Below are 23,439 nucleotides of genomic sequence, written 5' to 3' on the forward strand. Positions count from 1 at the left end.
GGGTGAGGAGAAGAAAGAAGCTAACAGATGGCTCTACCAAGGAGGGATTATCTTCAAATAGAAGAATGCCATGCCTGTGACGGTGAAGAGAGCATTCCAGGCAGAAGAGACGGCATTTGCAGGATCAGAGCGCTTGGCGGGTTCAGAGGAGAGCCAGAGTGGGTGGCTGTAGCTAGGCCTAGGGTGCTGGGGACCGTTGGCAGGAACAGAGCGGGGAAGTAGGAGCAGAAACTTGAAACTTGACAGAAGATAAATTGTAAATGCAGTGTTCACTCAGGCTTTCTTTTCCTTTCAGCAGCCCAAAGGGAGCCTTCAAGCACATGACACATCTTCGCTGCCCACGGTCATTATGAGAAACAAGTGTAAGTAGCTCAGCCCACCTCTCATGATTCCTTTTCGCCTCTCTGGTTCAGGACTTACCCATACTTCTGTAGTATTTATTTGTTATTCTTAAGCAAGATTTGAATACCTATTTTGAATACTTAGAGAAGGCTGCAGTTTCATTGACCAAAAGCTTACCATTCTACCATCAAACTCTCTGGAAGGTTCTAGAATAGTGTGTGTCTTAGCTTAAAAGGCAGCACCTTAGCCCTGTGTGTCTTGAAATTTCTCTTGCGTGAGTCGACAGTGAAACTTGCTTTTAGCAGCGTTACAGTTGCATCAAATGAGATCTTGCTTCTTAAACTTCTTGACAAACTGTGGAGTTACGAAAATAGTTCTTTTTTTCCCCAAGGACTTCAGTGGTACACAAATTGGGTAACTCACACCTCTCCCATTCACATCGACCTGTCTTCTCCAGTCTGTGCAAAGCTTCACTTTGGTTTTACTTAATATTTTCCCCTTTTCATTCTTCATTCCCTATCTCATTCCTTTCCCTTCCTCAGCACGCACTGCAGTATATTTAATGTAAACCTCTCTGATCTGCCGTATCTTTAGACATATGTGTACCTCTGGAAATATCACTTATGATTTTGTGCGTTAAATTTAAATTAGATGATATGACTTGCTTATCCATTCTGCTGGGTTTTTTTCCACTCAATATGGTTTTGAGATCTATGCGTGTTACTATATGTAAGCTGTTGTCTCAGATCGCTGCATGTGTTCTTTCATAAATATATACCACATTTTAATTATCAGTTCCCCCAAAGACAGTTGTCTGAGTTGTTTCCAACTCCTGCCATAAAGATGCAGTAATGAATATCACCTAAATTTGCTCTATGGGAGCCCATGTGAAACTTACCCTCAGGCCGTGTTTTCAAAGTGTAGATCCTGGATCAATTAGGAGTGCCAATTCTTGGGCCCTACCCAGACCTACTACCTCAGAGATTCCAGAGGCGGAGCCCAGTGATCTGTGTTTTAGTAGCTGCTCCAGGTGATGGTGATGCACACACTCGAGCTTGAGGACCACTGCTCTGTGCCCGACGGCTCTGAGTGCTTCCAGATGGCCCCGGAATGGCTGTAGAGACTGTGCCACCAGGAGGGTGTGGAGTCCCTTTAGCTAGAAGTCCAATTATTGCCCGTCTTTGCATGTGGATTCCTAGAAGAAAAGTTGTGCCAGACTGTCACCCACTTTAACCAGTGATCCAACCCATTCCAACACCTTTTACAAGTCTAATCTTCCTTAAACTTTTGTTCTGTGACATTATCCCTTATTTCAGAAACCTTTTTTTTCTTTCAAATCAGATAAAATAGCATTTTTCCCAAAAAATACCTATTATGTCTGACCCCCACGTGTATTCTTATTCCCGTGTTCCCCTTTTGATTCCTGAGGTAACGTAGCGGTAAGAGTACAGCTTGTGGATTCAAGTTGGATGGGTTTGAGTCCCAGCATCCCACTTAACAGCCGTGTAACCTCGGACATTTACTAAATCCCCTGTACGTCATTTTCCTCCTCTGTGAAAGGATGGTAATAGTATCAGCCGGTGGTCATCGGGTTTAAGTGAGATCACACCAATGAAGTACTTGGTGAGAGGCCTCCTTCAGTGTTTGCTTTCACCACTACCATCACCATCACAAATAAGGATGCTGAGGCTCAGAGAGTAGTTAGCAACTTCCCTGAGTGCAGTGGATTGGTTTCAACAAGGGAAAGTTGTTGTTTGCACCCCCCTATGCTGCCTTTTAGATGCAGGTTGTTCTTTATAATTTTCAGGGCTCTGCATGACGTGACATCGTTCTGCTTCTCAGGCCGTTTCACTGATCCCTTATATACACCCCTCTACTTACTTCCTCTTCTGCTTGTTATCTCCCTTTCACATTAATAGAGTGTTTCTGCCTTCCTTCATGCAGTTCTCCTCATCAGAATGTCCTCTTTTTCTGCTGACTTACCCACATCCTACTGTTCTTCAAGAACCGGTGTTTCTTCCTCCATCAGATTTTATCTGCTCAGCAGCTTCCCTTCTGAGACACTGAGGATGTGCTCCAGGCTCTTGAACACTTGAGCATGTTCTCTTCCCTGCCAGTTGCCCTTCTTCCCTGTTGCTGTGGGACCCACATCTCCTAGTTTCCTGTGTGCTTCCTGCAGGAAGGGTCTGGTCGTGTTATAGGGTAGCATGTTTCTGGTGTTTATTATATCACCTTCTTCTAAATAGAATTTGAATTGGAAATTAATGGTTTTATTAATTTTATTAAGTCAGAAACATCCTGTAATACTGTGAAGCCATAACAACTGCCCCAGTCTTATTTCCTTCAGCTCCTGATGCTCCTGGGGATGGACAGGTAATGCAGCAGTTTAGTTAGCTACCAAGGAGAAATAATTTGCTACCCAGATGGCAGTGTGACTACTTTTGCATGAAATTAGACCTCCAGTTTCTTCTTTGGTCAAGTTCAAGAGAAATATGCAGGATGAGGACAAATTAGCTATGTGACATCAAACACATGTTGCATTTTCCTCATCTGTAAATTAAAGGAATTGGTCAAAACCTGTGTTCTCAGACATTGTACAGAAGAGTCTCTTGGGGAGCTGGTAAATGTGTAGGCTCCCAGGTCCCACCCGCACAGAACGAGGAGGGCTGGGAATTTGCGTATCTAACCAGCCCCTGACACGTTTCTTGGTAGGTCCTCCCAGAGAACACCAGCCTCAGTTATCTCTGAGGCTCCTTTTATCCTTAAAATTCTTTCGGTCTCCTTTTCTCTTACTTTGAATTAGTTTAAATTTTTAAATATATGATACTTTCACACGATTCTTTATCCTCATTGCCTCATTGCCATCACACCCCACAGGTAAACCACTTTTCTTAGTTTTATATTTATCTTCCTTAAGTTTCTTTATTAAAATAAAGCAAATACCAATTTGGATTATTAATTATGTTTTTAAAACATAAAAGGTAGTCTGTTGTGCACTTTATTCTGCACCTTGATTTTTTTCCCCCTTAATGTGTTATCTGCCGATCTGTGTAAGTTCATGGAGAGTGTCCTCATTTTTTTTAAAAGCTTCATAGTATTCCCATGTAGGCTGTACCATGATTTATTAACTGATCTTCTTTTGATACTCATTTTGCTTTTACCAAACTTTGCATTGAATAACTTTGGACATACGTCATTTCAAATATAAACAAGTAAATCTTGTAGAATAAACATATCCTAAATGGAATTACTGGGTCAAAGATATAGGCATTTACCGTTTCAACAGCTATTGCCAAGTTGTCTTCCATAGGGTTTTTGTACCTATTTACACTCCCAGGGTAAATCTCTTTTAAAGCAGTTTGTTTCTATTTGGCATTCATCAGGTGAGTCAGTGCTGGTGGGCATGTGTCGGTGATACTTCATTTGGTGTCCTTTCCTTCTTTACAGCCTCCCAGCCCAAGGAGCGCCCTCGGTCTGCAGTCCTCCTGGCCGATGAAACCACTGCCGTCCCCATGTTTGCTAACAGACGGTCCCAGCAGAGTGTGTCGCTCTCCAAAAGTGTCTCCATTCAGAACATTGCTGGGTGAGTGGGAATGTAAAGCTAGCACAGTTGACGTCTAGGTGACAGAGCATAATAATTTATACCATTTGACAGAAAGATTGTTTTAGAAAGAAATGTATAACGTAATGGGTTAGTGCAACAGATGAGTGGGGTGAGGATTACACTTTGATGCACCATCATGATCACCATTTTGTAGCAAGGATCCCCTTTAAACACCATTTTTAGGCTAGTTGTCCTCTGCTTTTATACATGATCAGCCCTGCTTTTAAAGACCTGCCTTCTAAAAGGATGATTTTCAGATCAAAATAAGAAGTGGGAATCGGAAAAAAGATTTAATTCTGAATGTTTGGTTTCAATCACTTGTATTTTCATATGTCTGTTGATCTTTTCTGTTGGGCAGATGAACCTGGCGGGAGGGGGTAACTTTGTTTTGTTTCGCTTTTTTCTTTTCTTTTCTTTTCTTTTTTTAACTCGCCTCTTGACTCTTAAGTCATGGGAGTGACTAATGGGCCAGGTACGACAGTAGGTTCCCCGTCCCTCATCTGCACTGAGTTCCTTTTGTGGTCCCTCCAGAAGTTGCTGTGGCCCCTGATTGTTCAGCCCTCGGCTGTCTGTAATTAGCACAGGGCCGATTACGATGTTGCTGGCTGTTTGGGGCAAGATGCCTGCCTTCCCATCCAGTAAAGAAGTCATCTCAAATGTAGGACTCAAAACATCTCTTTGCAGCTCTCTTAACCTAGGCTGGAGGAAAATTCCCAACTGAAGGATGCAAATCTCCTTTTGTCTGTGTTTCCTATAACCTCTGTGCTGGCTAATGTTTCCTCCTCCTTAAAAACAAAAAGTTTCAGGTATTTTTATATTGTTTTGACTTTCTGTTGTAATTAACCAAAGGCTTTCTTTTCCAAGTTCTTATGTTATCCAAATGAGTTTATATTATGACTTTGAAAAGTTGGCCTTTAAATCAAATTGAGTTTTAAATGACTCTGGCTTACTTTTGTGTTGTACCACAAACATCATCTTCTGGGTGCCTAATGTGCTAGCTGGTGAGTTGGGGTCAAGAAAGGTTCGAAGAATATGGTTTAATATAAGTGCTTGGTCTATAGTTATTTAGGGAACGCAGGGAAAAAGTGTAGTGGTTAGACATGAGTTTCCAACAGAAACATTTCTTATATAATGTGTATGCAGTTTGAAGGAAGAGCATTCTCCTTGCTACCTATCGTTAAAAAAACCCAAGGCTCAAAAAGTTCATACTTGCAGTGATGTTAAATGCCTCCAACCTTCCTTAATAGTTTGTGTTGCATATTGCTGGGTACCTGCCATAAGTAATTTGTCTTCCATCATTGTAGTACTTGCAGCCAGCTGTCATTTTATAGTTTTTCAGATCTTCACTTAAGACCGGAAACTATGGCTTCTCAGAATGTATCTGACAGTATGTGTTTCCTTTTTCCCACAGAGTTGGCAATGATGAGAACATATCAAACACCTGGAAATTCCTGTCTCATTCAACAGACTCACTAAATAAAATCAGCAAGGTCAATGAGTCAACAGAGTCCCTTACTGATGAGGGTAAGGGGAAGCCACGGCGTGTATTGTGTGCGTCTGCAGAGACTTTTTGCCATCTCCTAGAATGCAAGCACTAACGCATCTCCTGCCTCTTCCTTACTCCTGTGAAACTTCTCTGGACTGTCTGTAAAGCATCACATGCTTTATAATGAGTCGGTAAACCCACTTATCCTGTTGTTAGATGGTTGTCCACTGAAGGATGTCATTGATTTTAATGTGGTCAGACTCTGGTTCAAACGCTTCTTCTTCCCCTAGACTTTCGTACACGTTCAGTTCTAGCTCTCTTGGCACAGCTGTAAGCCTACTCTCTTAAACAAGTAAAGTCACCAGGACCCTGATATGCCTTAATTACCTTTGATTTATGTGACATTTATCATCCTTAACCGAAGTCTTGAATATAGAGTATGTCACTCCAGAACAGAAAATGATCTTTTCTAATAGAATATATATTCTAATGACATCCCTGTATTAGTGTAGAGTGTTTACGTCTCATAAAATTATCCCCATGAGGAACGTCCAGCAGAGGTTTTTTTTTTAGAGGTCACAGACGCAGGATTCTGATATTGATTTTTTTTGTATTTTGAGGAGTAGGTACAGACCTGAATGAAGGGCAGCTAATGGGAGACTTTGAGATTGAGTCCAAACAGCTGGAAGCAGAATCCTGGAGTCAGATAGTGGACAGCAAGTTTCTGAAACAGCAAAAGAAAGATGTGGTCAAACGGCAAGAAGTGATTTATGGTGAGACTCTTCATGTGCTCTGCTAATATTTGATTTGCATTGTCTGGCATTGTTTATGAGGGGAGTTATTGGGCTATATCAAGTCAATTTTCAAGTATGTAGCATCTCAAAGATTTTCTTTTGAAAACTTTGAGGTATAGAGACATCTTATTTCTCTCCTTTACTCTGTAAAATTATATTCTTTAATTTTATTGGACATTTTATTTAATATGAGTGCTTACTTATGCAATAGTCCTAAAAAGAGATCTCTTGTGACAGTACAGTTTAATTCCTCAGCTACAGTAGAAACTAGACTAAACACAAGTCATTTCTGGGAAATAGGAACGTAGTAAATTATGAAAGGTCTTGAATCCCAGTGAAGACCACTGTGGAAACCACCACTTAAGAGTGATGGAATCCAGTACACCTGTCAGAAAATAACGTGAGGTCCCGTGAGAAATCGAGGAATACGATGAAAACACTTTAGGGAAAAGACAGCTGTTGACTCAGTTTTAAAGTTTAAATTGGGCCGTAAATAGCCTTAAGACAAAATTGGGCTCTTAGTAGCAGCAGACGCACTTTGCAGGAGAATCCTCGAGGAGAGCATTCCTGACCACTGAGCCTTGTCCCTCCCCCAGAGCTGATGCAGACGGAGTTCCACCACCTCCGCACACTCAAGATCATGAGCGACGTGTACAGCCGGGGCATGACGGCCGACCTGCTCTTTGAGCAGCAGATGGTGGAGAAGCTCTTCCCCTGTTTGGATGAGCTGATCAGTATCCATAGCCAGTTCCTTCAGAGGATCCTGGAGCGGAAGAAGGACTCTCTGGTGGATAAAAGTGAAAAGAATTTTCTCATCAAGAGGATTGGGGATGTGCTTGTGCACCAGGTGAGCAGCGGGCGGGCGCCTGGTGCCTCTCACACGCACTGGGGGCCCCGTAGCCGTGCGTTCACGTCCTGGCTGGACTGCTCACGATCTCTGTGAGCTTAGGCAAGTGGTTGCATCTCTCCGACCCTCAGTTTCTTTTTCTGTAATTGAGGACAGTAGATTTTCTCTTTTAATGCTATTTTAAAATTTAAGAGGTAATGTATATATAAAGTACCCAGCATACATGGTAGATAGGCAGTAAAAGCCAGTTTTTCTTCCTCAGAGTCTGTACCAACATCAGAGATACTATAGTTTAAGAGATCAAAAAATATTTTTTGGAAGTCTCAACTTCAACCTGTGCCTCAAATCAAAAGGCTCATTTATCTAAAAACCACCTGAGACTAAAAACTTGACTAAGAAACCATCTGTAAAATAATTCATAAAATATTTCTTGCTAATATTTTCATCAAGGTATGGTATGGTTTCAATCCTACGTCAAAAGCAATTTAGCTAAAAATTGTTTTGATACTTTCAGATGTATATGTCATAGGCAGTTTCTAAATGTTTCTCTTTTAACACATTCTTTTTGAAAGAAGAATAATGCTAGTATAACCTTTATAGGCAGAGGGGCATCGCATCACATGTGACTAGCTCTTTCTCACCGGCAAGTCTCTGCCTCATTGTGGAAGCAGAGGCTTACTTGCTGGAACATTTGCCTGAGAATTGGAAATATTGTCCTTTCGTTGTATGCTTGAGTCTGTACCCCTCGCCCTATTAATTCATTGGTGCCTTCATTCATTCATTTTTCAAGTATTTACTGGGGATTTACTCAATACCATGTGGAACCACAAAGGTAAGTATAATGTAGACCTCTGCTTCATGGAACTCATGTTCTAGGAGTGAAGGATAGGCACGTCGTGAAGTAAATGCAGATGCAGTGTAGTGAATGCGTTCACACTGGTGGTCAGGGCATCAAAGTGGGCACGGTCAGCTCTGCAAGGGAGGACCCTTCCTCCCCAAATATCCTCCTCCTGTCATTTTCCATGTTTCTCCCTCTGCCCCTCCTCTCCACCCTCAGACCTGCACTGGTACTTCCTCTGACCTTGTAGCTCCTTGTATTTGTGCATGTCCTCTAGTAGGATGTTAGCCCCATGGTGTCCAGTTGTTGCTTCTGAGCGCCAGTGCCAGAGTCACCCTTTTAGGGCACTTGCTTTGTGATGGGAGCTGATCACTTAAAAATCTCCTGCCTCAGCTTCTCTGTTGATAAAGGGGAAAAGGAAAGGCTACCCTGAACGTTGTTTCAAGTTTTGGGGTAAGGATCAAGTTGTTCCAGAGATTGTTAGTCCAGCGGGAATTGATGCTTAGCACGTGTCTTGTGGACCACATACAGAAACTCAGCGGTTACCCCACAATGAACGTAGCTTCAGATGAACGGTTGAGATTGCACACGCTTGGAAACGATGTAAGGGCCAAGCAGAATTGTTAGGCCTGCTGGCCTGAGGTAAGTAGGATAAACAGGTCCCTAGGTAATGACGGCCGTTTCTGATGCCTTTCTAACTTATCAGGATGACTTCTTTGAGACTGCTACCTCATGAGAGACTTCTAATGAGTCTCTCTGTTTTATTACTGTGTTATGACAAATGGGAGTTAAAACACATGTTGCATTTCTTATGTGCACAGTGCATAGATATTTCTGTGTTTACTATTTTTTAAATATATGTAACAGCTTTATTGAAATATAATTCATATGCCATGTGATCCACGCATTTAAAGTGCACAGTTCAGTGGTTTTCAGTATATCCGTGACTCTTGTGCAGCCATCGCCACGGTCCGTTGTAGAACGTTTTTATCATCATCACCCCCACCAACTTCCCCAGCCCTAGGCAACCACTCATCTACTTTCTCTGTGGGTTTGCCTATTCTGCACATTTTATACAAATGGAATAAAGCAGTATGTTGTCCTTTGTGATTGGCTTTTTTCATTCATACATTATCTATTTATCCTCTGATGAACACTTGGGTTATTTCCACTCTGGGGCTATTGTGAATAATGCTGCTATGAACATTCATATACAGGTTTTTGTGTGGACATATGTTTTTATGTCTAGGAGTGGAATTGCTGGGTCATATGGTAACTCTATTTAACTTTTTGAGGAACCGCTAAACTGTTTTCCAAAGCTCCTGTACCATTTTAATCTTTTAATCTTTGGGGAGAAGTTATGAGGAAGCTCTCTTGGGTTTCACAAGTAAACTGGAAACTTTGGACAAAATGGTAATAGGAGTTTAGCACCCTGAGTTATGGCATAACCTCTGTTCTCTTTCCTCTGCAGTTTTCAGGAGAGAACGCAGAACGCTTAAAGAAGACATATGGCAAGTTTTGTGGGCAGCACAACCAGTCTGTAAACTACTTCAAAGACCTCTATACCAAGGATAAGCGTTTTCAGGCCTTTGTGAAGGTATTGATGTGAAACGGTGGGGATTTCCATGTTGTCCAGAGCATTGTGTCACTGTCAGTTTTAGCTCGAGCCTTCTCCCTTGGGTAGTTCCTGACACTTAGTTTACTTCCTTGCAGAAGAAGATGAGCAGTTCAGTCGTACGGAGGCTTGGAATCCCCGAGTGTATATTGCTTGTAACCCAACGAATCACCAAATATCCGGTTTTGTTCCAAAGAATATTGCAATGTACCAAAGGTGCGTCTCTCTCTGGACTCGGTCTTGTTTGCCAGTGGACTGTTCCAGTCTGTCCAACAGCACTGGAGACCCCGTAGAAGAACTCTTTTATGTCGAGAAGGTCTAAAAGAGAGCCTGTGTTTTATCTTAAAGACAGTTTTCTTCAGTGAAAACATAAAGTGTTATATCAGCAGACTTAGTGTGAATGAGAGCAAGAAGGGAAGGAACCACTTAGTGATCCCAACGAGAGTTCAGTGACCTGAGCAACTTGTCACTTGTCCCTAGACTGGGAGGTGATTCTCACCTGCAAGTGCTAGAATCACTGCTGTTTCTCGTTTAATCACTACTTAGTAGTTTCTCTCTTAGCTAATCCTGCTCCTGGGCAGTTACATTAAGGATTAGGTAAAACAAAGATGTAAATAAAAAACTCGTTGCTCCTCTCCCTCCCTAAAAATGGTGGGTTCCTTCCACTTTAGAACGTGGCACATAATTGCATGTCATCTGTATCATTGAAACATCTAACTTGATTTAAACTATGACAGAGCAAGGGGTAGGCACGTGCCCTTCGACGTGTTGGCTTTGCTCTGCCAGCATGCCCACAGAGGGAAGACAGTGATGTGGAGCAAGAAGGCAGGGTCCTGGGGCTCCCCTGGTGGCGCAGTGGTTGGGAGTCCGCCTGCCGATGCAGGGGATGCGGGTTCGTGCCCCGGTCCGGGAAGATCCCACATGCCGCGGAGCGGCTGGGCCCGTGAGCCATGGCCGCTGAGCCCGCGCAGCGGGAGATGCCACAACGGTGAGAGGCCCGCCTACCTCAAAACAAAAAAAAAGAAGGCAGGGTGCCCCTCCTTCTGCCCAGTAGAGACAGTTATTCTTTCCTTTTCAGACAGTGAAGTGGAACAGGAAGATCTAGCTCAGTCCCTGGGCCTGGTGAAGGGTGTGATTGGAGCTGTGGACAGCAAAGTGGCGAGTTATGAAAAGAAGGTCCGTCTCAATGAGATTTATACAAAGACAGATAGCAAGTCGATCATGAGAATGAAGAGTGGTCAGATGTTTGCCAAGGAGGATCTGAAGCGGAAGAAGCTCGTGCGGGACGGGAGCGTGTTTCTGAAGAGCACAACAGGGAGGTTGAAAGGTGAGGCTCACTCTCGTCAGCGTCTAAGCGTGTGCCAGAGGTCAGCGGGCAGAATCCAGATGTCACCAGGTTGTTCCCAGGGACCCATGTCCAGACGTCACACAGGAGCAGCAGGCATTTAATTGATCTTAATATTGTATCAGAAAAGACTGGTTTGAGATGACTTATAAAACCATATAGAATACAGTAAGAGAACGAGGAAATGATGCAGTCAGGGGAAAGGAAAAAAAAAATTTTTTTTAAAGAACAAAGCAAAGGGTAAGATTCATACAAAAAAGCAATATGTTAAGGGACACATATTTTCCCTATGAAAGAGGGGCAACAAATTTGGGGTCAGGGTTTCTGGCAAAACAATTGCTAGGAGGGAAATACCATCAGTTGCACAATTCATAGATTCTCTGAGATTAAAAATACATCCCTCGTTTCTAAGAGATGGCAGAGGAATTTTCAGCTCCTGAGACCTTAGAGAAATGAAAGTTTAACTCACAGCAACTAGATTTATTATTAAACTTTGTTTTTCATCTTTTATCTTCCTCTAAGCAAAACAGATCATAAAAGATACTCACTTTCTGTTTGATTTTAGTTTTTACCTTTTAAGTGATCAGCCCCATCAAGTGAAAGATGTTAGGAGGTTTGTTCATTCATCTGTACATCTGGTTTGTTTGTTTGTTTTTAATAATTGTTTTCATCAAACCTGTATCCTCTGGGCCTATATGGTAACTCTAACCTCACCAGTAGGCTTGAGTATACCCAGCCCACCTCCCTGGCCTCGGTGAGCTGAGCACACAAAGCAGCCCAGTGCCGTCAGCCCCGCTGACATAAAACTCAGGTGAGTGAAATGTGTGCTTCTCTCATCGCCGAGGTATAAGTAATGCTATAGGTAGCTGCTCTCGGAGAATTCCCAGGACTCCTTAGCTAGGGTCTCACCATGCTAAGTAACGAAATCCCAGGCATTCAGCTGCTCTCAAAGGTGAATGTCGCAGGACACCCTGCATTAGAAGTTGGGCTCAGAATGAAGAGACTCGTAAAGAGGTTCTTGCTCTGCAGTATGATGGTTGCTAGAATAGAGAGGCGTGAACTGAGGACAAGAGGAGGGAGCCAGGCAGAAGGGAGGAGTAAGCGTGGAAGCATGGAGCTGAAGGATCTGGCCCGTCGGGAAGGGTGGGCAATCGGGGTCTCTGGCAGCAGAGTGAGGCAGGAAATATGGCTGGAGAATCGGCCAGGGGCCAGGTTGGGGTGGGTGCGTGCTCCAGACTAGGGAACTGACAGGGATGCTGGTAATGGGAGTGAGCGAAGAATGGGCTCAGAATGGAGGGTTTGAGCAGGAAAGGGGTGAGTGAGTTAGAGTGTGTGTAGTTCAGCTGCTGGGGGCAGGGTAGAGGACAGCAGGGGTGCGGAGGTACCAGTGACCGAGACGAGGGCGGTCATTGTCGCAGGGATCCGGGAGGGGCTTCTCCGGGCAGGCTCATCTCAGAGAGAAGAAATACCCCTTCCTGCCACCAGCCAGCTGTGCCTCTCACTGCTCCATGATGAACTTGAACTGTGCGATCCCTGCAGCTCCTTCCTTCCAGCCCTGATGCTCTGTGATGTCCTGAGACCACAGTTGACGGCTCTGGCCTCACTGCCGCTGTGAGGCCGTGTCGGAGGTAGCCTGGTGGTAGAGAAGTACCTGCCCTCTCTTGTAAGGATGGATTTCCTAGAGTTGCTGCCAGTGCTGTATTTTCTTTACGCAGCAGTTTATTTATTCATTCCCAAAATAAAAACTAATAGATTCCAGCTGTTGGAATAATGTTGTGGTCAAAGCAATGGCAGAACGATAGGTTTTCTGGCCTAAAATGTCTCCAGTGGAGATAAGAGTTTGGTGTTTAGTCATTTTCACCCCCAAGTGAAAATGACTTGTGCCAAGAACAGCCAGTCCTGTGTTGGGTAACCCTTGAAAGGGGTAGGATTGTTTTTCTGTGATCTACTGATGCCGTGATCACGTAAACTTCAGGATCAATAAAGTTGAAACTTATGTTTTAGAGCTCTTTTTTTTTTTTTTGACAGACACCTGAACTATTTAAAAGTAAAGTTTAAAAAAAAAAACTTGTCAAAACAAATGGTAGTGCATGGAAAATTACTGTGGTCTAGGCTGAAAAACTAGACCACCCTAGGAATCAGACATCCTTGCTTCTGTTTTTCCTCCTAGCTTTGCAATGAATTACACAGAGAGGGTACCCCAGTTTTGTCAGTAGTGGTAGAAAAGGCCAAGAGGGTCCTGCCCACCCAGGAGGCAGCTGCATAAGTCAGCCCGTTGTTTTCCCAGAGATTTGTAGGCTCCCCTTTCCAGAGTGAAGGCGGTACAGAGGGACCTGTTAGGTCTCAGTAGACGGCTCACCTCCAGGGAGGTCCCACTTTGTCCTTAAGGGAATAATGGGGAATGTCACTTCATACTCCTAGAGGATTAGAACAAGAGTTTGTGGCATTCTTTTGATTCCTGGATCCAGCTAGAGATGTTAATTTGGCTTTTGTTTTGTCTTAATTGAGAAGAAGAGAAGGCTGTTTCCACGGTGCAGAGGGGTTGAGGTTGACTGTGCTGTGTTGGAGCTGGGAGCGGAGCCACTGCACTTCGTGTACCTGTGACGGCAGTGGGTGTTGTCTAGCCATCCGTGTCCTCTAGGACGTGTGGATGAAGCCTGCCTTTCATTAGACTGAGATATTCTTGTACATCACCTTCTGGCCGCCTTCCTGTCTGCTGTCCCACGCCTTTTTCCCATTACTATGATCAGAAGTTGAGAAATACTGTGACCTGAGTATTATGACCTGTAGAATGTGTTGCTATTTAGCATCTGTTAAAGTCCTGTTTTCCAGCTTTACTCTTATTTATTCTTAAAAATCTTGCCTTGTGGGATATATCTTTCCAGCACTGAGTGCTTAAGCCTTCCCAAGACAAGGCTTTGGTGATAGGTTCCATTTTAAAATGCCTCTAACAATCTAATGACCATATGTGGACCCAGCAGAAATGTCAAGCCCTTGCCTTGGAGGAGTGTAATAATGTGCCGTGCAGATGTGTTGCTGAGTTTTCCTCTAATGAAGTGCCCTGAAGGTGCTTCACCGTTCAGTGGTCATTGTTCTCTCTTCCCTTCCCCCCTCTACAGAGGTTCAAGCGGTCCTGCTTACTGACATTTTAGTTTTCCTTCAAGAAAAAGACCAGAAATACGTCTTTGCGTCATTGGTAAGCTGAACTGTTTGTCTCTGCTGTTTGTAATTAATAGTATTCAAACCGGTGATGGTAGGTGTTGAGTGTTAACACTGTATTACTGCTCTCCCACCTCCTTAAAATTGGCTCAGGACAAATGCCTCCGAGTCATTCCTTATATACCCTTGCAATTTTCTGCCCGCCTCCCTCCCCACCAATTATTTTTTTGTTCCCTCATAATCCTTTTGAGAGCCTTTGGCATTTGATCTAAAAAGAAATCTGTCACTGGAGTATGTCTCACACATTACATATTACAAATCTTGCCAATTTATAACATTGCCAACCAGATTCTGTGACGAACCGGAAAGGACTCATCATGCAGAAAACAGGACTCGAACCTTGATAACCTTAAATTTTCGTTTCCTTTTTGGAAATCTTTTTCTGTTGGATAAAATGTGAGTGAGCCATATGCTTTTAAAAGGCATCTAGTCTTACCTTAGACGGAGGTTGTCTTAAGAGCTAGACTGTTGTATCCATGTCTTAATATCTGCGCTCTCCGCATTTTCCAGGACCAGAAGTCGACGGTGATCTCTCTAAAGAAGCTGATTGTAAGAGAGGTAGCACACGAGGAGAAAGGTTTATTCCTAATCAGTATGGGGATGAAAGATCCAGAGATGGTGGAAGTCCACGCCAGCTCCAAAGAGGAGCGGAACAGCTGGATTCAGATCATCCAGGACACGATCAGCACCCTGTGAGTCACACACCCTGGCCCACCCCCGCCTCCTGGTACCTCTGTGGTTTCATAATGGTTGGGCCGCCGTCACACTGATTGACATCTTCAGAATGTGCTGTTTTGTTATGGTTGTATTAGGAACAGAGATGAAGATGAAGGAATTCCTAGTGAGAATGAGGAAGAAAAGAAGATGTTGGACACCAAAGCTCGGGAGTTAAAAGGTAAAGCTGGTGGAAGCGGTCTGAGGCCCTGTCTGGGGGCGTCTGCAGTCCCGTAGAGTCCCCGCTGCTCCTCCATCGCAGAGCCGTGCTGGCAGGCATGTCAGCCGAGGAGAGGAATAGCTCCTAACAAAAGAGAAACCAGATCTGAGCTGGCACAGGTCCTGGGGAACAATGGCTGTAGGAATGTGTCTGATACTAGATCGAGGGGATGTTGGCTCTCTCGTCTCGGTATCAGTGTCCTTGGACCCTGGTGACAGTCTTTGTACTTTGTCACAGAAGAATCTGCCAGAATTCATGGTCACATCTAAGATTAAAACACGGAGAGAAAGGTACTTGTGGGAAAGAATTTTCCAGTTGATCCATTTGTCAGTCACCCCCACCACTGTGCCCTGCGTTCCAAATCCGTCATGAGATGGTTTGGGGAGAAGTGTGCTTATGGGTTATGTTTGACCACGCTCTGTCAAGGCCCTACTGTTTCATGTAGTCTTGTTGGCATCCCTGCAAGACCTGTATTGTAATCCCCACTGTGTAGGTGAGAAAGCTGAGGCCCATGAAGGCCAAGCAACCCAGGGTCACACACACACAGTTCATGGCAGAGCCCAGGCTGTGCTCCCTGTCTGCTCAGCTGCAGGGAGCAGTGCTCGTGCCCCTTTGCCGGTGCTTGCTGAGTGTTCTGAAGTAAATACGTGTCGTGCTTTGGGTAGAAGTAAGGCCCAGAGTCAAGGAAATATAGGCGCCCAAGGAGTTTACTTATTGCTTCATTCTGTTTCAATGGGGAGAAAAACAAAAAAAGAGATGGACAGATTTAGACTGGAGCCAGTATCACATTTTTAATCTCTGCCCGTGATTAAGATGGCAGAGATAAGAACTGCCTTCTTTTCACACGTATGAAGCACCTGGCCAGGCACAACGCTAGGTGCTAGGGATGCAACGAGCCTTAAATCACTGTCCCTGCCATCAGGAAACCCACACTCTGGCAAGGGAGATCTACATAAATGACAGGCCACCTAGACCACAGGCACATGTAAAGTGTGTAGGACCCACGAATCCTGCCTGTGGTGAGTCTCACAGAGAAGATGACACAGGAGCTACATCTGAAGGAAATTACCTCACCAGATGAAGAATAGTTAGGTGAAGAGTGAAAAAGGACTTGACATGTCTGCCAAGGAATGAAGGTTTGGTATGTCTGGAGAGTCAGGGCTGAGTGATGGGAGAGTAAGCCAGGAAGCCACCACACCTTGAAAGGCAACAAAGGGAATGATACAATTTCTTTAGCAAAATTTAAACTTAAATTTTTTTAATTGGTATTGACACCAGTTGGGAGAATTGCTTGGGGGGCTGGGGGAGCCCACTGGGAGTGGAAAGGCCAGTTGGGGGACTCTTGGGATAAGTTTGGTGAGAAATGGGCTGGAGGGGGGATGGACGTGAGTAAGAAATAAGGAACCACTGTGGGTGGTGGGACAGAGTGAGGAGACAAAACCGCTCCCAGGTTTCCAGCTGGGTAACTGGGGGATGACAGTGTTGTTGCCTGAGGAAGAGGCCACAGGCTACAGGGAGGAGACGGGGTGGCAAGAAGGGAGAACAGTTTTCTGACCTGCGGAGAACAAGGCGTCTAGATGGAGAGAGCCGCCTGACAGTGGGACTCAGCAGTCTGGTGCTCAAAAAGTGGGTAGGATTTGGGGTGCCTTTTGTGAGTTATCAGCACATAAGAGGTAATTGAAGCCATGGGAGTGACTGAGGTCCCCGAGAGGAAAGCATGTAAAGTATAGAAAGGAGTCTAGGATGGAGCCCAGGGCTGGGGGGTGGGGTAGCCCAGATACTCATTCATGGCAGGTGGCAGGTCTGGTCTGTAAAGTGCTGGAGTAAGAGTGGTAGGAAGAGAACCAGCAGTGTCCTCAAAAGCAGATGGGGAGGGAAACAGTTTTATTTTATTTTACTTTATTCATTCATTCATTCATTCCTTTTGGGCTGCCTTGGGTCTTCGTTGCTGTACGCAGGCTTTCTCTAGTTGCGGCTAGTGGGGGCTTCTCATTGCGGTGGCTTCTTTTGTTGCGGAGTACAGGCTGTAGGCGCACGCAGGCTTCAGTAGTTGTGGCTCGCAGGCTGTAGAGTGCAGGCTCAGCAGTTGTGGCGCACGGGCTTAGTTGCCCCACGGCATGTGGGATCTTCCCAGACCAGGGCTCGAACCCGTGTTCCCTGCATTGGCAGGCGGATTCTTAACCACTGCGCCACCAGGGAAGTCCGGGAAACAGTTTTAAATGGGGGAAGTATCCATGCTGGAAAAGATGAAATGAAAGACTTCACTGGATTCAGTAGTGAAGGGTAACCTTGGAAAGAGCAGATGCAGAGTGATGGGCAGAAGCCAGAGAAGAGTGTGTGGGTTGAGAAATAAACAGGAGGCAGGAGAATGGAACAGAGTGCAAGTTAGTTATGTCAGAAATTCTGGCATTTGCGTAGAAAGACCCAGGATAGTTTTCCAAGTAGACATTACAGATCAAAAGCTTGATACTGCCTTCATGATGAAAAAGAAAGTGGGGGAAGCTGTGTTCCTTGTGGTTCCATGCGTTACCACAAGGTGGTGCTCATGTCTTAGTCATCTCATCATAGTGAACAGTCAAGTCACCAGATCTCTTCTCTGTGCACCTGCAGAACAACTTCAGCAAAAGGACCAGCAGATCCTACTCTTACTGGAAGAGAAGGAGATGATTTTCCGGGACATGACTGAGTGCAGCACTCCCTTGCCAGAGGATGGCTCCCCAATTCAAAGCTCTAGAATCCTCTTCCGATCCAACACAGAAGAGGCTCTCAAAGGAGGGCCTTTAATGAAAAGTGCCATAAATGAGGGTAATTTACATTCAGCATTGCCCCCCTCCTTGTCTCCTCCCACAGTGGTTTCCACACTAATATTCTCTACCAGTTTGTACTTTTTTATTGTAAAATAAATCACAAATACAGAAAACAACCCAATACATATTTCGCTTTAGTAAATTCTTATCAGGTGGGCATCCTTGTAACTACTACCCAGGTCAAGAAATAAAATGTGGCCAGACCCCTTAAAGCCCTTCCACATGTCCTGTCCCCATCAGAGCTCTCTCCCTCCCTCCTGAAAGTATATTGTGACTTTTACAGTAATCGCTTAGGTTTCTTTATGGTTTTATGGCCAAGTGCCTGTTCACAGACCCTGTGGCTCCGTTGTATTCATGGTTTTTGATATGCCTTTTAGGATTCTTTATTTACAGTCCTCCACCCACCCCACCATCCCTTTCTTTTCCACACAATTTATCCTTGAGCTTTGACCTGTGGGTTTCTCTTTTTGGGTTTTATTCACACAGGGGTTCTGTTCTTCTGCCCTCCGTTTCCTTTAGATTCTCTGCTGGACTCGGAGGCTCAGTTGCTCAGACATAATCCCTTTGGCAAGCTGTGTTACCGGAGTGTTGTGCTCTTTCATCTGGGGGCACAAAATGTCTAGTTGTCTTCTTTATTTTGTAACATATAGGGAAAACAAGATAAAAGGATAAATGCTTGATTAATTTTCCCCCATTATTTACCAGTTTTCAAAGTAGTGAATTGATTTATGGTCATTCTCTGAAAGTGACCAGTACTTTTAATATATTATTATAGACTCATGAATTAAATATGTCTGATGCGCTTCAAGTCGTTGCAGTTCTTATCCTTATTAAAAGTTAAAAAGGTCCTCTCTTTGCCAAGGAGCACCTCTTTGTGGGGCCTCTGAGTCCTTTTGGCGTGACCCCAGCAGTCTTTGAGAGCTGCTTTGCTGTTTGGTATGTTAAGATGCTCCAGGCTCATCTTGTTTTCTGCCCATACCTGGAATTAGCCATCTTTCTGAGAAGCTCTGGTTTCTTTTAGTGGGAAATGATGTTTCAAGACCACTGTCTAGGCGCTAGGGGTGGTTATTGCTGCTGGGGTTTTCATTGTTACTAGGTTGGACCTTTTCAGTGGTCCGCTTTGGGGGAAATATACTGTGTGTGTGCGTGAGGGGATGGGGTAATGAATTCACACTGATACATATTTAATTCAAATTGTGGACTGCAGGGCTTAATCTCCTCTATATTACATCTGTATCTCTTTTCTTCCACATTGTGAATCCTCATTCTCAAGGATACATCGTAGAAATAAAATATCCTATATTTACCCTAACATACACATCAGAATAACAATACTAACACTGCTATCGCTAAATATGACTCTTTTATGCTCTCCCCATTCCCTCCCCCCTTTTTTATTTACCAGTTGTACTCTGTCTATACTGTCAGCTTACAACCACTGTATATGGCACTCTCCCCTTCTTAGACCCGAACTGTAGTCTTCATTCTGCAAGAACCACCACCCGTTTTTATCAGTGTCCCTCCAGTCATTTTGGATGTCTAAAGCTTATTCTTTAGTAGATGTCTCAGGAAAGGTTCATGAGGATAATATACCGAGTCCTTGCATATCGGTAATAATTTGTGCCCTTTATACTTGAAAATCTGTTCTGCTGGGTATAAAATCCTTGGTTCACATTCTCTTCCTCTGAGTGTCTTAATTCTCAAATATGTTATTTATTTTTTTCTGACGTAAAGCGTTACTGGCAGCGTCTAACCGTAATTTGATTTTCCCCATGTAAGTCGCGTGCTCTTTGCCTAGACGCCCAAAGGATTTTTTTCCCCTAAATCCGAGTAGTTTTACTAGAATATGCCTTGGTGCTGGTTATCCTGGACTGATGTTCTCGGGTTCACAGTGTTCTATTTTGACATATAGTTTCAGATTTTTCAGATTTCAGAGATGTATTCTTATAGTTTTTAGTATTTTTCCTACACCCTTGCTTTGATTTTCTTCTTCAAGAACTCCCACTGTCCATATGTTGGATCATCATTGCCTGTCTTCAGTACTTCTTGCTTCCCATAGTACTTTTTATAGCTTCATCTTTTTAATGTTTAAATGTCCTTTCACCATCTATTATCTTAAGTCATTTTCTTTTGGGCTTATTTGTTCTCATATTCTAGTTCAGTTTCCATTTCTTAAAGGGATACCTTTTCCTTTCATTTCCACTTGAGTTTTGCCACCTCCTTTCTGTGTTTTCTGATTCTGACTTAGGTTCTTTCATGTCTTGTGTCATTTTCTTTATTTTATTAGCTCACTTTATGGGCATGTCCTTCTGATGTGCTTTTATTATATGTAGGGAAGTTATGCCCCTTGTTTTTTCTCTCTCTCTGCCTTTCCTTAACTTTGTGTGGGATTTGACTTTGATGTTTTTCTGTTGCTCATTTTTACGTGAAATACATTTCCTACATTTTTAGGCTAAGATAGCTTCTTTCACTTCTTCGGACTCTTCTGTTGTTTTCATGTAGTGTTTTTAGAAAATAACAATGGCTTGTCTTAGGAGATTCCCTGCCTCTGTTTCCTCCCTTATTCTATCTGGACCTTCTTTTTCCTTTATCTCTGTGGCTTCTCTCCTGCTCAATTTTTATTCCACTTTCAGCACTTTCTCCTTCCTGTGGGACACTGCTGCTCTAGAAGAGAACCCTAGCTGGTTGGATTTGAGAATTCAGATGCTTAGACTGCTGTAGCCCCTTGACCTCCCTATGGGAGGGGCAAAAAGCCTGCCAGTTTGAACTGCAGTTCTCAAATTGCCTCACCTTACTTCCTAGGGAATTCCTTTTGGCTGCTTTGGATCTGACTCCCGGAGCCATGCTCCTTCCAGTAAATTACTCTGCCTTCCCTGTACCCTTTTAAATCTCCTAGGTCTCATGTGAATAAGGCTGAAGAGTTAATCTCTGCATTTCCAGTAGAATCCATTTAACGCATATATCCTGAGCTGAGAGCTTTCGCTCAGCAAAGGAAGTCACGTAGTCACTTTGGCATTTTCTGTTCCTCTTCCCTTTACATATAGTGTATTACCATGAGATTTTCTTTTTCCCATTAAAAGAGGCGATGTCAGTTTTGCATGTTTCCTTTCTTCCAGTGGAGATCCTTCAGGGCTTGGTGAGTGGAAGCCTGGGAGGCACACTTGGGCAGGCTGTCAGCAGCCCTGTTGAACAAGAAGGCATGGTAGGCCCCGTTTCCTTGCCCCGGAGAGCAGAGACCTTTGGAGGATTTGACAGCCATCAGATGAATGCTTCAAAAGGTCAGTGGTTTTGAACTCATGTGTTCTTATGGGCAGTCCTTAACTATCACAACTAAAAATGATCTGTACTCTGGTAGCTCCATCTCCTCTGTCCCAATCAGTCAGTAAATGTTTTAGTGAGATCCTAATAAGTATCTAGCTGCTGAAACACTCAGGAACCTCTATGAATGTCATGTTCATTTTCAGTAATAAAAGAGGTTTTCCTGAGATCTCAGCTAAGCTATAGCCAAAGGGGGATAATAACACTTGTTTTTCCTTTCTGCTTCTAGTTCTTCTGCATCCGTAAAATTATTAATCATCAGTCACTTAGCTGCCATTGGCATTAATAGGATTCAGAAATATTCTGTCCCTAAGCTATGTATATAGTATTTCATTGGCTAATCTGTTTTACAACTGCAAAAAAAAAACCACCTTGTTTGTTTGTTTAGGAGGTGAGAAGGAAGAAGGAGATGATGGCCAAGATCTTAGGAGAACAGAATCGGATAGTGGTCTGAAAAAGGTATTTCTTTCTAAAGTACACTCCCTAAGTCCTCCCTGCACTTCCTCTAAATTCATAGTCTTTGAAACTAGCCTACTTTGATTTTGTTTTGGATGCCCAATTTGCCGTTTTTATTTCCTGTTTTATCTGAAGAGGAAAGCACGTTTTTAAGCAAACAGTGCAATTCAGAGCCCCACGTTCTTGGCCGTTGGGCCTGTCTCCAGACACCACGTCTACGTGCACAGCTCTGCTGTGGCCGTGGCTGGACCAGTTTCATTAAGAGGCTTGTTTAAATGCACACACCCCCCTGAACTCTTTGCAAGGCATCAGTAACAGTTCAGCCTCAAATCTTCACTGCCCTGCAGTGAGAAGCTGTAGAAAAGAACGAAAACGGGAAGTCACAGCATAACTCAGACACACGCTGAATATCATTCTTGCCTCAGAGTCTTCGTTGTTTTTAAATGCACTTTTTTTGTTTGTTTTATAGGGTGGAAATGCTAACCTGGCATTTATGCTTAAAAGAAACAGTGAGGTAAGAATATTATGAGCTATTTAAAAGAATATGATTTTGTTATAATTGCTAGGTTAGGAATACTCATTTCTGTTTTGCCATGATGAACAAGCTTGGCTCCTGGCTGATCTGTGCAGTTGTGTTTCCTTTCCCTGGCCCCAGGGCCTCGTCTTGCCCTTTTGCCAGAGTACTGCCTCTGCTTCTCTGTCCTTGAGAAGCCCCTTGCTTTCTCTAAACGTGGGCCATGAAGCTCCCATGGTGATTTCTTTCTGCGCACACTGAGTAGAATTTGTAGCCACCTTTGCTGTAACACAAGCCTGGCACCAAAGGCACAGTCTGGAATGTGGCAAATTAACTTGTGGGTAAAATTTTGCATAATAATTTCTTGTCCTGCAACTCAGCTTGAGTTTTCTTCTTCGAGCACTGCTTTTCGCTCTGTGTGTGTCACTCTAGAAGTAGCCTTGTTGTCTCCTAACTAGAGATCAGGTCCCCACGCAAATCTTTCACCTGCCTTCGGCTGAGCTCCGCTGACCCTGCAGGATAACGCACGCCTTTCACTGTTTCTCCATCTCCTTGGGTCCCTCTTAGGAAATCCTCCTCAAGGTTCCTACTGTCTCCAAACCTAGTTGACTCCAAGCGTGTGACTGTGTCAGCAGGCTGGAATTGGACACAGGACAGTGGGGTGCTAGGGTGTACCTCTCAGGGTGTTCTCTGTGTTTCTTCCTGCTTTTAATAGAATACCTTAAATCCCTGAGGAGTTTTCTTTTGAAATTTCAGATTAAGGAAATCTTTCCTTTTTTCCCTCAAACACAGAAGGGTGTTTTTTGTCTTCTGTTTGTTGGCATGTTAGTCTACACGCTGACGTAACCCCCTTCAGCGTGTCCATCCTTGAATGAAGTAAACCTGCTCCCACACAGGCTGCTGTGCTCTGGTGCTGCTTAAAAAGTAGCCCTTAGTTGATTTTTTCACCTGGCAACTTTCCCCTCATATTTAGTGAGAAGAGACAGTACAAGACCAGTGGTTTTCAGGCATTCCAGCATGGATTATACACTACGGATGCTCAGTCAGTCAGCTGGTCTGCTGTGACTTCTCCCTCTCTCTGTTAATTAAGAATAAACTTAAATGAGGGGTAAATCATATTCTCAGAAGAGCTAAGCCTGATAATAAAGTTTTTGTGTTTTAAATATTATAAAAGGAATACATGTTTGTGGTAGAAGATTTGGAAAACATGCAATAATATAAAAAAGGAAAAAATTAAGTAAACATAGTACCACTAGTACCATAGTACTATTAAATGTTTGGTGTGCATTTTTCCAGCCTTTTCTTATACAGGACATGTAT

The 23,439-nt window shown here is 43.7% G+C and overlaps 1 protein-coding gene across 8 annotated transcripts in view; it reads left to right on the plus strand.

The window, feature by feature from the left end:
* The window catches only part of AKAP13 (A-kinase anchoring protein 13), a gene marked incomplete at its 5' end in the record, with an annotated part of 342,651 nt that overhangs the window by 309,257 nt on the left and 9,955 nt on the right, over nt 1-23,439 (plus strand). For 6 of the 8 annotated variants that reach the window (XM_082649215.1, XM_082649219.1, XM_082649218.1 and 3 more), the window contains 15 exons: nt 296-362; nt 3,790-3,925; nt 5,358-5,470; nt 6,053-6,205; nt 6,823-7,073; nt 9,383-9,508; nt 9,625-9,742; nt 10,605-10,853; nt 13,991-14,067; nt 14,601-14,782; nt 14,903-14,985; nt 17,635-17,829; nt 20,948-21,109; nt 21,538-21,608; nt 22,075-22,119. In XM_082649215.1, the coding sequence (XP_082505341.1) occupies nt 296-362; nt 3,790-3,925; nt 5,358-5,470; nt 6,053-6,205; nt 6,823-7,073; nt 9,383-9,508; nt 9,625-9,742; nt 10,605-10,853; nt 13,991-14,067; nt 14,601-14,782; nt 14,903-14,985; nt 17,635-17,829; nt 20,948-21,109; nt 21,538-21,608; nt 22,075-22,119 (2,028 nt within the window). The remainder of the gene's footprint in view (nt 1-295; nt 363-3,789; nt 3,926-5,357; nt 5,471-6,052; nt 6,206-6,822; nt 7,074-9,382; nt 9,509-9,624; nt 9,743-10,604; nt 10,854-13,990; nt 14,068-14,600; nt 14,783-14,902; nt 14,986-17,634; nt 17,830-20,947; nt 21,110-21,537; nt 21,609-22,074; nt 22,120-23,439) is intronic. The other 2 variants (XM_082649216.1, XM_082649217.1) reach the window with 2 other exon arrangements.

This window comes from Grampus griseus, assembly GCF_964374135.1.
Source record: "Grampus griseus genome assembly, chromosome: 2".
Lineage (NCBI taxonomy): Eukaryota > Metazoa > Chordata > Mammalia > Artiodactyla > Delphinidae > Grampus > Grampus griseus.